At 45.3% G+C, this 17,089-nt stretch overlaps 1 protein-coding gene across 1 annotated transcript in view; it reads left to right on the top strand.

Annotated features, from left to right (window-relative positions):
- The window catches only part of ADAMTS18 (ADAM metallopeptidase with thrombospondin type 1 motif 18), a 150,253-nt gene that overhangs the window by 59,859 nt on the left and 73,305 nt on the right, over positions 1–17,089 (top strand). Inside the window, exons 4-6 of the mRNA XM_052656549.1 lie at positions 13,033–13,315; positions 15,862–16,055; positions 16,325–16,408. Coding sequence (XP_052512509.1) covers positions 13,033–13,315; positions 15,862–16,055; positions 16,325–16,408 — 561 coding nt within the window. The remainder of the gene's footprint in view (positions 1–13,032; positions 13,316–15,861; positions 16,056–16,324; positions 16,409–17,089) is intronic.

Genomic DNA, 17,089 nt, shown 5'->3' with positions numbered 1-17,089 from the left:
AGGCCACTGAGCGATGGCTTTAGAGTTCAGATCAGTTCAGTCGCTCAGGCATGGGCTGAGCTTCACAACCCCACAGACCGCCGCACTCCAGGCCTCCCTGTCCATCACCAACTCCCGGAGCTAACCCAAACTCATGTCCATTGAGTCAGTGATGCCATCCAACCATCTCATCCTCTGTCGTCCCCTTCTCCTCCCACCTTCAATCTTTCCCAGCATCAGGGTCTTTTCTAATGAGTCAGTTCTTCGCATCAGGTGGCCAAAGTATTGGAGTTTCAGCTTCAGCATCAGTCCTTCCAATGAATATTCAGGACTGATCTCCTTTAGGATAGACTGGTTGGATCTCCTTGGAGTCCAAGGGATTCTCAAACACCACAGTTGAAAAGCATTAATTCTTCAGTGCTCAGTTTTCTTTATGGTCCAACTCTCACATCCATACGTGACTACTGGAAAAACCATAGCTTTGACTAGACGGACCTTTGTTGGCAAAGTAATGTCTCTGCTGTTTAATATTCTGTCTAGGTTGGTCATAACTTTTCTTCCAAGGAGCATGCTCTTTTAATTTCATGGCTGCAGTCACTATCAGCAGTGATTTTGGAGCCTCAAAAAAAGAAAGTCTCTCACTGTTTCATTGTTTCCCCATCTATTTGCCATGAAGTGATGGGACCGGATGCCATGATCTTCGTTTTCTGAGTGTTGAGCTTTAAGCCAACTTTTTCACTCTCCTCTTTCACTTTTATCAAGAGGCTCTTTAGTTCTTCTTCACTTTCTGCCATAAGTGTGGTGTCTGAGGTTATTGATATTTCTCCATGCAGTCTTGATTCCAGCTTGTGCTTCATCCAGCCCAGCGTTTCTCATGATGTACTCTGCATAGAAGTTAAATAAGCAGGGTGACAATATACAGCCTTGACATACTCCTTTCCTGATTTGGAACCAGTCTGTTGTTCCATGTCCAGTTCTAACTGTTGCTTCTTGACCTGCATACAGATTTCTCAGGAGGCAAGTCAGGTGGTCTGGTATTCCCACCTCTTCAAGAATTTTCCACAGTTTTTTGTAATACACACAGTCAAAGGCTTTGGCATAGCCAGTAAAGCAGAAGATGTTTTTCTGGAACGCTCGCTTTTTTGATGATCCAGCAGATGTTGGCAATTTGATTTCTGGTTCCTCTGCCTTTTCTAAATCCAGCTTGAACATCTGGAAGTTCTTGGTTCACATACTGTTGAAGCCTGGCTTGGAGAATTTTGAGCGTTACCTTGCTAGTGTTTGAGATGAGTGCAATTGTTTGAACATTCTTTGGCATTGCCTTTCTTTGGGATTGGGATGAAAATGGACCTTTTCCAGTCCTGTGGCCACTGCTGAGTTTTCCAAATTTGTTAGCATCTTGAGTGCAGCGCTTTCACAGCATCATCTTTTATTTGAAATAGCTTAACTGGAATTCCATCACATCTACTAGCTTTGTTCATAAGGCCCACTTGACCTCGCATTCCAGGATGTCTGGCTCTAGGTGAGTGATCATACCATTGTGGTTATCTGGGTTGTGAAGTTCTTTTTTGTACAGTTCTTCTGTGTATTTTTGCCACCTTCTTCTTAATATCTTCTGCTTCTGTTAGGTCCATACCACTTCTGTCCTTTATTGAGCCCATCTTTGCATGAAATGTTCCCTTGGTATCTCTAATTTTCTTGAAAAGATCTCTAGTCTTTCCCATTCTATTGTTTTCCTCTATTTCTTTGCACCGATCACTGAGGAAGGCTTTCTTATCTCTTCTTGCTCTTCTTTGGAACTCTGCATTCAAATGGGTATATCTTTCCTTTCTTCTTTGCCTTTCACTCCTCTTCTTTTCTCAGCTATTTGTAAGGCCTCCTCAGACAGCCATTTGCCTTTGCGCATTTCTTTTTCTTGGGGATGGTCTTGATCCCTGTCTCCTGTACAATGTCATGAACCTCCGTCCATAGTTCATCAGGCAGTCTGTCTATCAGATCTAATCCCTTGAATCTGTTTCTCACGTCCACTGTATAATTGTAAGGGGTTTGTTTGATTTAGGTCATACCTGAATGGTCTAGTGGTTTTCCCTACTTTCTTCAATTTCAGTCTGAATTTGGCAATAAGGAGTTCATGATTTGAGCCATAGTCAGCTCCCAATCTTGTTTTTGCTAACTGTATAGAGCTTCTCCATCTTTGGCTGCAAAGAATATAATCAATCTGATTTTGGTATTGACCATCTGGTAACGTCCATGTGTAGAGTCTTCTCTTGTGTTGTTGGAAGAGGGTGTTTGCTATGACCAGTGCGTTCTCTTTGCAAAACTTAGCCTTTGCCCTGCTTCATTCCATACTCCAAGGCCAAATTTCCCTGTTACTCCAGGTATCTCTTGACTTCCCACTTTTGCATTCCAGGCCCATATAGTGAAAGGGACATATTTTTTGGGTGTTAGTTCTAGAAGGTCTTTAGGTCTTCATCAGTTCACTTCAATCACTCAGTCATGTCCGACTCTTTGCGACCCCATGAATCGCAGCACACCAGGCCTCCCTGTCCATCACCAACTCCTGGAGTTCACTCAGATTCACGTCCATCGAGTTCGTGATGCCATCCAGCCATCTCATCCTCTGTCATCCCCTTCTCCTCCTGCCCTCAATCCCTCCCATCAGAGTCTTTTCCAATGAGTCAATTCTTTGCATGAGGTGGCCAAAATACTGGAGTTTCAGCTTTAGCATCATTCCTTCCAAAGAAATCCCAGGGCAGAACTCCTTCAGAATGGACTGGTTGGATCTCCTTGCAGTCCAAGGGACTCTCAAGAGTCTTCTCCAACACCACAGTTCAAACGCATCAATTCTTCAGCGCTCAGCCTTCTTCACAGTCCAACTCTCACATCCATACATGACCACAGGAAAAACCATAGCCTTGACTAGACGGACCGTAGTCGGCAAAGTAATGTCTCTGCTTTTCAATGTGCTATCTATGTTGGTCATAACTTTTCTTCCAAGGAGTAAGCGTCTTTTAATTTCATGGCCGCAGTCACCATCTGCAGTGATTTTGGAGCCCAAAAAAATAAAGTCTGACACTGTTTCCACTGTTTCCCCATGTATTTCCCATCAAGTGATGGGACTGGATGCCATGACCTTCGTTTTCTGAATGTTGAGCTTTAAGCCAACTTTTTCACTCTCCTCTTTCACTTTCATCAAGAGGCTCTTTAGTTCCTCTTCACTTTCTGCCATAAGGGTGGTATCATCTGCATATCTGAAATATCTTATTGATATTTCTCCCGGCAATCTTGATTCCAGCTTGTGTTTCTTCCAGTCCAGCGTTTCTTATGATGTACTCTGCATAGAAGTTAAATAAGCAGGGTGACAATATACAGCCTTGATGTACTCCTTTTCCTATTTGGAACCAGTCTGTTGTTCCATGTCCAGTTCTAACTGTTGCTTCCTGACCTGCATACAGATGTCTCAAGAGGCAGGTCAGGTGGTCTGGTATTCCCATCTCTCTCAGAATTTTCCACAGTTTATTGTGATCCACACAGTCAAAGGCTTTGGCATAGTCAATAAAGCAGAAATAGATGTTTTTCTGTAACTCAGGTCTTCATAGAACTGTTCAATTTCAGCTTCTTCAGCATTACTAGTTGGGGCATAGACTTGGATTACCTTGGTTTGCCTTGGAAACGAACAGAGATCATTCTTTCATTTTTGAAATTGCATCCAAGTACTGCATTTTGGACTCTTTTGTTGACCATGATGGCTACTCCATTTCTTCTAAGGGATTCCTGCCCACAGTAGTAGATATAATGGTCATCTGAGTTAAATTCCCCCATTCCAGTTCATTTTAGTTTGCTGATTCCTAGAATGTCAACGTTCACTCTTGCCATCTCCTGTTTGACCACTTCAATTTGCCTTGATTCATGGACCTAACATTCCAGGTTCCTATGCAATATTGCTCTTTACAGCATCGGACTTTACTTCCATCACCAGTCACATCCACAACCGGGTGTTGTTTTGCTTTAGCTCCATCCCTTCATTCTTTCTGGTTATTTCTCCACTGATCTCCAGTAGCATATTGGGCACCTACCAACCTGGGGAGTTCATCTTTCAGTGTCCTATCTTTTTGCCTTTTCATACTGTTCATGGGGTTCTCCAGGCAAGAATACTGAAGTGGTTTGCCGTTCCCTTCGCCAGTGGACCACGTTTTGTCAGACCTCTCCACCATGACCCGTCCATCTTTGGTCTTTAGAGTGGATTAGACTAAAGTGGTATGAATCCCACATTCCTTGTTCCGGCACTTATCTTGTGATAACAGCTTGAATGTGAACCTCTTCAAACTGATGCTTGAGAAAAGTGTGTTCAGAGCAGAAGAGGGTGGGGATTGCCAACAGCGTGGTGAAATAGGAGACTGCTGCTTTAGCTCTCCACCTGGGGTGAAACAGGACTGAGCTGGAGTGCTAAGGTCAGTGTTGTGAGAATTGCGACAGAAATGTGAATGTCGGTAGGGTGCTGTTCGAAGAAGATGGAGTATTGAGCTTGGGAACACAGATTTCGATTCTGAAATTGCCATTAAAAACACAAGTTGGGTGTTAGTTCTGAGCATCTCCTCCCAGACATTTAGCCTACTCTCCTCCCCCATCTTCCAGAGGATGCTGACGCGATGTGTGAAGGAGGAGGACTGTTACCAGCAGACACAGCACCGAAGCCTCTGATGATGTGGGGGAAGGGCTGGCCGCATGGTCCCATGTGAAGTTTGCAGCAAGTCTGGTTTCTATGAAACCCAGACGTGCCAGCTCTCTCCACTTGGGCCCTCACAATTCCCCAACAGCCGTTACAGCGGTCCCATGCTTGCCAAATGGCATGCTTCCTTAAGCTTCCTTTGAGATGATCTGATTCTTGAGGGTGGCCTGGGACAGAGGGTCCCATGACGCGAGGCTGTCAGATGGCTCCTGCCTTGATCTTCTTGACCGCTTGTAAGGGCCATGCGGCTTCGTCATCTGTCCTTCCTGTCGCTTGTCAATGTATAGGCTTGCCCGGTGGCTCAGGGGTAAAGAATCCGCCTGCAGGGCAGGAGGTGAAGGAGACATGGGCTTGATTCCTGGGTTAGGAAGATCCTCTGGAGGAGGAAGTGGCAACCCAATCCAGTATTCTTGCTCGAAAATCCCCATCGATGGAGGAGCCTGGCAGGCTACAGTCCAAAAGGTCACAGAGTTAGACACGACTGAGCACAATTAGCTGTCTGAAGGGCTGGGAAGATACGGTTTCTTTTCCTTATCAATCTGTGTATACCTCTCCCAAAGAGTTGAGCGCTGCATACCCTGACATCCATGGCTGTGCTGTAGTCGTTCCCCCCATTAAGATTATATGCCCATCACTTTACCTGTTTACCTGTGTGTGTGTGTGTGTGTGTGTGTGTGTGTGAACATTTAAGTTGTACTCTCAGTACATTTCAATTCAGTGTTTCTGGAACTTTCCCTGACTCCTAATAGGATGTGTGTGCTTCCTTGGTGACTCTGTGGGAAGTAAAACCTCCTGCCAATGCAGGAGGCATGGCTTCAATCCCTGGGTCATAAAGATCCCCTGCAGGAGCACATGGCAACCCAGTCCAGTGCTCTTGCCTGGAAAACCCCATGGGCAGAGCAGCCTGGCGGCCTACAGTCCCTAGAGTTGCAAAGAGTCGGACACGACTGAAACAACTAAACGGCCACAAATAGGATGAGTGTTTAAGACTGAGGAAGGGTTGAGCGCTCGGGCGGCCCTGGAATACGAGAGGTAAAGCACCCATCAGACAGAACTGTCATGGGAGTGCGGTGAGATTTTGCAGGTAGAGTGCTTTGCAGAGCGTCTGGTGTGCAGAAAACGGTGAAATGGTCCTCCAGACGGGGCCAGAAAGGACGATGGGCTGGCGGGGAGAGTATCACTGATCGTGATTAAACCACTTGGATTAATGTATAAATGTTGAAACGCAGATCGTGACTACTCACTCAAACTGAGCGCGTCTTTGAGCATGTGTGCATTTCATCCTTTCATTGTTTTCATCAATAACAGAACACTGATAGCACTTCCCAGAACTGCAGGTCCAATTGTAGGGGACAGTTATAATACACACTTAGAAAAAGGCTCTCTTCCCTCATCTGATCAAATATAATCATTGCAACAGTAAACACACTTGGAGTGTTTTCTGTGCCAGGCACTGCTTTTAGCACTTTAAAAGTATTAACTCAGTTAATTCTCTGAAAACCTGCCAAGGGAGATGCTCTTACTCTCCTTGTACAAATCTGGGACTTGGGAAATGAGGGGTTTGTTCTTGAGAGGTGTGTACACTTCCTCAGGAGATAACAGCTGGAAAGGGCACTTCACCGGGTTGAAAATACTGTGTGTCGGCGCTCTTGTTAGCTTCGTACCCCTCTGTCTCCAGGCTGTGAGCAATGTGAGGGTGTTGGTGGTATCTGATTAAATGTTGATGGACTGGGCTTTACAGATTTCTGAAGAAAGATTGCTGTGGATACAAATCTGGAAAGCATAAATCCCCTTCCACGTTGTATTTGTATTGGAGTCCTGCTGATGATCATATTAATATCAACGAATGGATGAGAAATGATAGATTTTTGTTGACATAACTATTTTGGGGTTTTTTTTGTCCCAAAGTATAGGAGATTTTTTTCCCCCTTTGACAGTAATGTGGAGTCCTGAACACACATTCTTTTTTCAAAATGTGTCCACATGTGAGGGCCTGTCCCAGCTGTCTGTTAAACCAGCTCTGCGTGTGTAGATGCAGATGGCAGAAAGTTCTATTTCAGTTTCTTAGAATGACGCACTTTGTAGAGAACTGAGGAAGTTATTAGGGTCCATATGCTTTCAGCATCGTGTCATCAGACTTTGCCTCATCTCTGGCCATGGGACCGGAAACGGATCCACAGCTTTTCACCTGGAGTCTGTCTTTCTATTCCTCATATCCTCTTGAGTCTCTAATTTTCTTTTTTAAAAGCCATGACTCTCTTTTTTTGTGTTCGCATTTACTGTGGGCGCATGCTTTCACTTCAGTCCTGCCCGACTCTTTGCGACCCTGTGGACTGGAGTCCGCCAGGCTCCTCTGTCCACAGGATTCTCCAGGCAAAAGTACTGGAGTGGGTTGTCATGCCTCCTCCAAGGACTGAACACCCACCCACTGCAGCATTCTTGCCTGGGAAATTCCATAGACAGAGGAGTCTGGCAGGCTACAGTCCATAGGGTCACAAAGTGTTGGACGTGACTGAGCAACTGAACACACACACATACATATGTGCATGTGTGTGTGTGTGTGTGTGTGTGTGTGTGTGTGTATGCATATGTATATTACTCAGTCACTTTGCTCTGCACCCAAAATATTGTAAATCAACTGTATTTCAATTAAAAAAATTTTTTTTAACTTCCAAAATCAGTCTCTCCTCTCCGCTCACTCTTTGATCTTCTCTCTCCCATAGAATCATGGACTTTCCTTGTCACTCAGCAGGTAAAGAATCCACCTGCAATGCGAGAGCCCTGAGCTCAATCCCTGGGTTGGGAAGATCCCCTGGAGAGGGGAAAGGCTACCCGCTGCAGTATTCTGGCCTGGAGAATTCCATGGACTGTATAGTCCATGGGGTTGCAAAGAGTCGGACACGACTGAGCGACTCTCACTCATAGAGTCCTGCTTTTTTTCCCTCCACACTCGACATGACGGAATGTTTGCCTGTGATCTTCCCGTTTCACCCCTGCTTTGCCCATTTAATTGGAAGCCTGTTGGGAGCAGAGGTCTTGTCTTCCAGGCCACATTTCATCAAAAACATCACATGTGTTCAGTCACTCAAAATGCTTCACACATTCTATAGTTAAATAGGTGGCTCCTCTTCGAGGTACTAGGTTTATGTTTTAAACCATAAAAAGTATTTTTGGTTAGACTCCATTATTTTCCATGAGACTAAACTCCCAAAAAGGAATATTTGTCTTCCTTAACATGCAGCCCTGTAAAATCCTTGTTTTGTTGTAAAGAATCACTCTGGAGTTCTGTCCTTGCCGCCCAAAACTGGATTAAATATGGAGGGCTGTGTTGGTCCCAATATAAGAGGCTATTTTTTTTTTAAATTGCTTTCTTAGAGGTCACTCTACATTTGAGATGCCCACAGTTCTCAAGAAATACAGAGTAAAGAGAAAGCTTCCAAACCGGTTCCTCCAGTTAAGGCAGTTGAGTGGCTTAAGCCTTTGATATGAGTTGAACCAAGTCAGGAAGTTAGTAAGGCTGGAGGGCCTTCATGGATAGTTCACTATGTTTTTTTTCCTCTTTTAACTGTTCACTCTGTCGTCTGGGCTGTAAATGGGGTCTTTTGTCTTCACGCACTTTGGAGAGGTGAGGGCACTGGGTGCCGGGGCTTAGATGTGAGGGCCCTGCTCAGAAAGGGGGCCTGAATTCTACCTGGACTTCCAGCTGAATGCCCCATAGGTGGCCTTGAGGTTTAAATAGGCGTTCCAGGGGTGGGGGGCTCCTGGCTTCACATTGTTCCCCCAAAACTGGGTTTGCCTCTTGGTGGATATCCAGCCAATAGTCCCAGCCATGTTGGGAGAAGATGGGGAGAAGGAAGGATTTATTATTATTTGCAGCAAGTAAGGAGCACACTAGGGGTCTTTCCCAAAGCATCAGGGATTTTGTTGTTGCTGCTGCTGCTAAGTTCCTTCAGTCGTGTCCGACTGTGCGACCCCATGGACTGCAGCCTACCAGGCTCCTCCATCCGTGGGATTTTCCAGGCAAGAGTACTGGAGTGGGGTGCCATTGCCTTCTCCGCAGGGATCTTTCCCTGAACAGCAAAACTGGAGAATTTGAAGCTAATGGTACATGCATATTCATGAGGGAGCTTGGGCAGAGAAGAATTTAGTGTAGCACTGAGGCCAAGGTCCATGCTTTAGTTGATTGAAGTCAAGAGGGCCAACGTCACCATTCCATCCTGCACCTGGGTGGGGGCCTTCAATCCCATGGACCTCAAAGATAAAGGTTATCCATACCCCTTAAGGAGGAACTAAGAGCCTGCTTTGTCACTGCAGTATTGTTTGGCCGTCTGCCTTTCTTGATTCCTGTAAGGTCATTGACTACCAAGACCTGTTCAAGGGCAAGCATGGTGACTGGGCTTAGATCACAAAATGCCTTAGGCCAAAATGGGTTCCCTTATGTCAAGAAAGCCACGCCTGGTTCTCTTTCTCTGGGAAACCCATAATCAGTGTGCTTACAACATTTGCAATAGAGAAAGAGTTCATGGTGTTTATGAATTTGAGCATGTCACTTCCTAGCTCTGGTTTCCCTGACTGGAAAGGGAGGAGGATATTGGCATGCCCAGCTTCAGCATCCGCTCCATTCTGAGATTTTTCAGGTCACTTGTTCACTTATTCCACACGTCTGTGGCCTGATAGCCATTTATTTATTGACTGATGATTTGTGGCGTACACCAGGAATGCCCAGATACAATGTGGATGTTAAAACTCTGTCAGAGGTGATAGGAAGGTTGTGTCTTCTTTGTTTCCTTCATCGAAGATGGATGCACAGCACATAAACCGTAGCTGGAAATGGGGAAGGGTAGTTTTCAGTAGGGTGCTGACTCCTGTCTCTCTGGGAAGAAGTTGTTTAATCTGCGACAAAAGCAAAAAGCACCAGAAGGCCACACCTGTGAGTCTCTGGGGGAAGAAGGTGGCCGGGCAAAGGAAAAGGATGTGCAAAATTGACTAAGAGTATGTAGACAATGAAAAGAATTTTCCCTTTACCCCTCTAGGTTCTTGGTTGTGACCAACAACCCCCCCCCCACCCTCATTGTAATAAAGGACAGATTAATAGGAAAAAAGCAGATAGATGTTTAATAGCATGTATATAGGCTTCCCTGGTAGCTCAGACAGTAAAGAATCTGCCTGCAATGCAGGAGACCCATGTTTGATCCCTGGGTTGGGAAGATCCCCTGGAGAAGGGCATGGCAACCCACTCCAGTATTTGCCTGGAGAATCCCATGGACAGAGGAGTCTGGTGGGCTACAGTCCATGGGTCGTAAAGCATCAGACACGGCTGAGCAGCCAACACTTCACTTCACATACCTCCTGTGTACATGAGAGACCCAGGAAAGCTGAATAATTCCCCCAGAAGACCCAAACCATCCCCCCTTAAATACCTAAAGACCAAAGAAAGAACAGGGTGGGTGGCAGTTACGTGAGCCTGGCAAAGCCCAGTAAGTGAGGGTATGGTTGTTACACACATTTAAAGCGGAAACTTCTCAGCAGATAAAAGTTTCTGGAGTCGCAGTCACCCTCTCCTTCCTGGTAGAAGAGGGAGCCCCCACCCCGGCCCGACACATGGAGATTTCCCTTTGAAGGGACATGCTCTCAGAAAAGGGCTCCCATCTGCTAACTGCCCAGAGCTCCTCTGGTGTCTGCTGTTTAACCAGCTCAGGCTAATCCTTATGCCCAGGAGGTGCATTTGGGGGTGGCAAATGCTGCTTTCACCCCTTCAGGTGAAAGCATTTGCTGATTCAAGAAGTCACAGAAGTGTCCTGTTCAGAACGGTAGGAAGGAGAGGAGGGCAGACCAAGCTGCCAGGCTCCAGAGGGGGCAGATGATGGAGGGGTCTGTGACCTGGGGAAAGGGAATCAGATCTGAGATGGATGTCAGCACCTGTGAGGTGAGCTGATGCTCTTGGCTGAGGATGCTGGCCGGTGTTGGGGGACCATAGTGGAGAAGACGAGGGGCATTTGGAAGACGTGATAGAGTGCTCAAATGAGGGATGAGCGTGTCTGCAGCTTGGCACTGGGCTGGGCAGAGAGGGCTAACTGCGCTCAGATCCATCCTGAGTGAAGGTACAGTGGGGGGGCAGGATTTCTGGGGTCGTGAGATTTTACCTCCTCAAATTTTTGTTGCCGATTAATTGCCCCATCATCTCCTCGAGAGCATGAATGTGGACTGTGTCCTGACTTTCTGCCTCTTCTCTTCGTGCCAAGGCCTGGATCTGGGCTATGAGTTAGATACTCAGCGTGTATCTGCTGAACAAAGGAAAGCGACGTGCTGGCACAACAGACCATAAGGCGGTCTTTGTTCTTTGTTGGCGGGGTTTGTTTTGTATTGTTTGGGGATGTTTTTCATTTTTTGGCAGCACTGCATGGCAGGTGGGATCTTAGTCTCCGACCGGGGATCGAGCCTCTGCCCCCTGCAGTGGAAGTACAGACTCTTAGCCGCTGGACCACCAGGGAAGTCCCCTCGAGACAGTCTTTAAGAAGGCAGCAGACTCCTAAACTGCAAGGAAAATCAGGATCACACACACATGCTGGGGCTCCTTTTAGGAGGGAGAAACTGGATCCTAACAGAGGGTTACAGTACGGCCTGGGGACACCCCTGGTGATGCCCCCCACACCTCTCTCTGTTCCCTTGGTACCCTGCCCTCACCCCAGCACCCCGTTAAATACTTGAATATTTACGTCTGACTCCCCAGTAGGCCGCATGCTCTGCGTGGGTGTGCGTGTGTATTTCCTGCACAGGTGCATGTTAGCCCTTACCCAAGTGCGTAGCACCTCGCTGGCGCTCAGTGAATGTGGGTTAATTCAATCATTCATCATCATCAGTCATCTAAACTGGGATTGAAAGTGTGTAAAGGGTTTCTGCAGTGGTTACTTTATCTCCCCTTATTAGGTGGTCTGGGCAGGAAAATTTCTCTCTGTTTTGCACCTGAGGAAGGTAGGACCTAGGTCATAAACTCGTTTGTACGTTGGGAGGCAGTTTAAACAATTCTGATGTGTGAATCACAAGAGAGTCGCTCTTTGATAGGATGACATTCCGCCTGGGAGTGAGTGACCTGGTATGTGTGTGGGCACATATTTAAGATCTGCAGGCATTCCTACGTTCAACAGGGTTTAAGAGCTCCTGGCCTGTGTTATGCATGTGTGCATTCGTGCTAAGTCGCTTCAGTCGTGTCTGACTCTTTGCAACCCCATGGACTGCAGCCCACCAGGCTCCTCTGTCCATGGGATTCTCCAGGCAAGAATACTGGAGTGGGTTGCCACGCCCTCCTCCAGGGGATCTTCCCGACCCAGGGATCGAACCCGCGGCTCTTATGTCTCCTGCATCGGCAGGCGGGTTCTTCACCACTAGGACCACCTGGGAAGCCCTGCTGGCCTGTGGCAGTGCTTCTCAAGGGTTACCGGGCAGACAGACCACCCAGGGAGCTACAGAAATTCTGAGTCAGCAGGTCTGGGGAGAGACCTGAGAGTCCACAATTCTAACCAGCATGCTGGTGAGGCTGAAGCTGCTGGTCCATAGACCACACTTTTCGCAACAGTGCCTGGGGATCAGGGAAATTCTCAACAAATGCAGAGAAGAGAGAGTACAGCGCATGTGGGGGGAAAGGCGGGGGTGTATTGTCTGAAATTTCATGTATAAAGACATATTGTGCCGTGAACTTGAAAGTGACGTTGTGATTGGATGGGCTTGTCCCGGTCTCCTCTTTCTTCCTGATTTAGCTCGTCTGTCTGTCCATGTTGGAGTAACCCTTCAGATTCCCCAGACCCTCACTTGAAGATAACCAAGAGTCACTCACTCCTCTCTCTCCCATCCTTGCTAGTTCTTTTTTTGAGCACTTATGAAGTCAAGATGGAATGTCTCTGTTTTTACTGTCTATACCATAAGCTCTTGGAGGGTGGGGCTGTTTTTAAATACACCACTGTGTCCAGTGTTGACTATGGTATCTGCCCTGTCCTAAGTGTGGAGAATCCCAGAATGTCTCATGACTCAGGCCTTCAGTCCCAAACATCGAGATTAGCTGCCTAGAATAGAAGTTAACAGCACTGCCCCACTAAGTAGAGAATTCTAGGTACCGATACTAGCTTTCCTACTTACTGTCTTAGCCTCAGTTTTCTCACCTGTGAAATGGGGGTAAGAACAGTTGCAGCTGCTTATGGTGCAGATAAAATGACACAGCCTGTGCCCAGTACTTAGGGCGACGCCTGCACACAGGAAGTTGCTGAAAATCTACACGCGCAAAACAGGGATGCAAGGAATCCCTAATGTTTCCTTTGTGTTTGGCTTTTTAGTCAGGCCTCATAAGGACACACAAAAATGAATTCCTCATCTCGCCATTACCTCAACTCCTGGCCCAGGAACACAACTACAGCTCCCCTGCAGGCCACCATCCTCACGTGCTGTACAAAAGGACGGCGGAGGAGAAGGTCCGGCATTGCCAAGGCTACCTGCGCTCCGGCCGGGACCCTGCGGGTCACCCCCCGAGTCACACTCCCCACACCTCTTGGAGTCCAGAGAGAGAACAGCATCATGGAAGGTTGCAAAAGCAGCATTTTTGTGGACGACGCAAGAAATGTATGTAAGGAAACCTTTTCTTGTTCTCTTCCTCTCTGGGCGCTCGACGGGTTTTCCCAAGCATCACTGGGTGTGCTGACTTTGCAGGATAAAACTGGGCTATGCTCAGCCCCCACTGAAGTTAATCTTGGAGATGAGCCAGAAATCACTCCTGTCAGACAAAAACTAGGTGATCCTTTTTTTTTTTTCCAGTTAAACTGGAAAGATTTTTTTCCCCTCTTTTAATATCTTTTTAATTGTATGTCCCAATATTATTATAGTTTGTGTATCTTTTCTGTACGAGAAAAGGACCTAGTCTTCCAAATGATGAGAGAGATCAGAGGTGAATTCCCAGGTGTGGTTAGGTATTCTTTTTGAAGATTTGAATCTTCCCTGGTGGCTCAGATGGTGAAGAATCTGCCTGCAATGCAAGACACACGGGTTCAATCCCTGGGTCGGGAAGATACCCTGGAGAAGGGATTGGCAGCCCACTCCAGATGCTATTCTCTTACCTGGAGAATTCCGTGGACAGAGGAGCCTGGCGGGCTACAGTCCCTCGGGTTGCAGAGGGTCAGGCATGACTGAGCGACTAACTCAACAGCCTTCCCAGTTAACGAGAATATTGGCACCTGATCGGAGGTGGCGATGGAACATAGGGAGTCTTGGACTTGGCTTGTGACCTGGGCACAACCATCTGCATTTTCCATACCAGCAATGTCCAACAGAAATATAACATCAGCCCCATATGTAATTTTAAATTTTCTAATAGACACATTAAAAAATGCTTAAGTAGGTAAATTAGCATGAATGATATATTTTATTTAACCCAATATATACAAAATATCATCTCAGTATGTCATCAATATAACCAGTGAAGTACCAATTTAAATGTTGTATTTTATATTCTTTTTCATATTTAATTTTAGAAATCTATTTATTTTACAGAGAACAATTCCAAATCAGACGGTAAATTCTCACCAGAAATGCTTAATCTGAATCTAGATTTTATAAAACTTAAAGGTGAGAAGTAGACGTACACAGTCAAGTTGTTCCATATATAAAGTTTTTTCAATAGCTGAATCAAATACTGTCTTTTAAATATAAAATAAACAATAAAAATTAAACAAAATTTAAAATCGCATTCCTTCCATGGCACCAGCCACATTTCAGAGTCTCAGGAGCCGTGAGCAGCCTGTGACTATGTCGTTGGACAGGGCAGCTGGGTGGTACCCAGGAGCAGAGGAAGCGGGTGATCACTAGAGGTCGTGAAAGACGGTGTCTAGCACTTTAATTGGTTTCGGTGATTTGGTATTACTGAAATATCCTTTTTAAGGAACATCTATTTGGCGTGAATTTGTAATACTAGTGGTATTAAGGATAGTGATGATATTCACAGAGGCAATGACACACACTTGATATGAAATATAAAAGCTAATCTTTAAAGCAACTTTATGATTAGATATTCTACTCATTTCACAGATAAGGAAACTGAAACTCAGAGTCATTCATCAAAATGGCCAGTTGAGGTTTTAAATCGAGCTCTAAGTGATTTGGTCATTTCATTTTTCTCTGTGGAGAGCTGACCTCACTCTAATGACTGTACCAGTTGTTACAGTATTAAATGGATCTATAGTACATACAGTCCTGAGCTTTCCCAGCCAGCTACCCTTGAATCTGTCACTGTCCATTAACTAAAGGGATAGTGCCTAATCTAACAGGTACTTTGAGGTCTCTGCTCAGACACTATGGCCAATATCCATGCCTGCACCTAATCTATTACAAAGCATTTAATAGAATTTAAAAATATCACTTCTGTCCATTCTGTTTCCACAGCAACTAAATTAATATTGGGTCAAAGAGTCTTATTGACCACTCATTTTGTACTATATTAAAGTTTGTCTTGATGAAACAAGAACGTGGGCAGCATTCTACAGGATACATATTTGTAAGCTTCAGTTAGAAAATAATATACAAACTGTATATAGAAAAAAAGAAGGGGCAGCGGAGGATGGATGGTTGGATAGCATCACCAGCTCAATGGACATGACATCGAGCAAATGCTGGGAGACAGTGAAGGACAGGGAATCCTGGCCTGCTGTAACCTATGGAGTTGCCGAGAGTCAGACATCACTTAGCGACTGAACAAGAACAACAGCGATACAAAGTGTGATAATGAATTCAGAAGCAAAGGAAAATGTCTGTGTCTGCAGTTTCTAAGCAATAAAATAAAATGCGCATTGTATGTTTTTAAAGATTCTTCCCACAATACTGATTTTTCTTGACCCACTCTTCCAGCTAGAATTGTAGCTGCTTTTCTTTGACTCTTTGGAGAGCACTTTTGAGTTGCTCAATCCATTTGCCTGTCCACCCATTGCACTTCTACTGAAAGAGTCTCTCTTGACCACAGATTAGGTCCAAAGTCCCAGAACAGGTGCAGCAGCATCATCTGCCAGGAGACGAGTGAAGTGCTCCTCACGTGTCTCCCGCCTCCCCTGGTTTAGATGTCTGTCTGTCCCCCCGCTGGTCTCTGCTGACTTCCCTTCCAAATGCTCTTCTGTTCCTTGCAGATGCCCCTAAGCCTCCCACAGAGGACACCTATCTCAGGTTTGATGAATATGGGAGCTCGGGACGGCCCAGAAGGTCAGCTGGCAAGTCACAGAAGGGCCTCAACGTGGAAACCCTTGTGGTGGCAGACAAGAAGATGGTGGAGAAGCACGGCAAGGCCAACGTCACCACGTACATTCTCACGGTCATGAACATGGTACGGAGACAGTCAGGACCCCAGCCTTCTGCCTCCCTGAGACAGCTCAGAATCGTGGAATTCCCGTGCATGAGTTAAACAGCAGATGCAGCCACGTGATTATACTGGAAAAAATTAAGTCGGAGGGAAATTGGCTTCCTACATAAATATCTTTGGCCAAATCAATGCATACTTGCTCATAAATATGTTTTATTGATCTTCCCTTGCAGTTTTGGAAATTAAAAAAAAATTTTTTTCAACTTTTCTCTGATTTCAATTCATTTCAACAGGTTTCCAGCCTCTTTAAAGATGGGACCATTGGAAGTGATATAAACATTGTCGTGGTGAGCCTCATTCTTCTGGAACAAGAACCTGTAGGTGCCACACTTCATTTCTTTTTTCTTCATTCATTCTGCCATTCAGGGTACACTTAGCGAACACCTGCTGTGTTGCCACCCCATGGAATTGTCATTAGAAATTCAACTTTGAAAATTTCAAATTACCCTCAAGGAAAGTACAATCCAATAGGGTTGTGTATTTAAATACTAAAACCTCACAAAATGATAATTTATATATAAACATACAATATATGTGTAGATATACAATGATATAAAATATGATTAAAAGTGCATATGTAATATGGCTACAAAAAAGTAAAATGAATACAAAAAGTAGAATATAGACATTATAAAATATTATGCAGGCTTCACAAGGAAAGTACATTTGGTAAGAGATTTAAATGTTAGCTGGATTTGGCAAGTTGGAGATTCTGGGTAATTACAAAAGGATATTTTGAAAATATACTGAAAATAAGTCCTCCAAAAATTCAGGTAAATAGCTTACTGTCTCCCAGCACCACCTTAGGTACTACAGAAAATGAACAAGGGATATTTAACTGCCCTTGACTTAGTTACAGGGAGACGCAAGCAGAACAAGTGTTAACTTGTACGGCATCTCCTGCTTTGTGGTGTTTTGAATACACCTGTATTTTCTGAGGTGGGAGTTACCAATCTGACTATTTTTAAGTCCCCTAAGGCTTTTTCCTCTTCATCTGT

Source organism: Budorcas taxicolor, chromosome 18 (genome assembly GCF_023091745.1).
Source record: "Budorcas taxicolor isolate Tak-1 chromosome 18, Takin1.1, whole genome shotgun sequence".
Taxonomy (NCBI): domain Eukaryota; kingdom Metazoa; phylum Chordata; class Mammalia; order Artiodactyla; family Bovidae; genus Budorcas; species Budorcas taxicolor.
The sequence above is the reverse complement of the archived record's forward strand: the minus strand, read 5'-3'. Positions and strand labels throughout refer to the sequence as shown.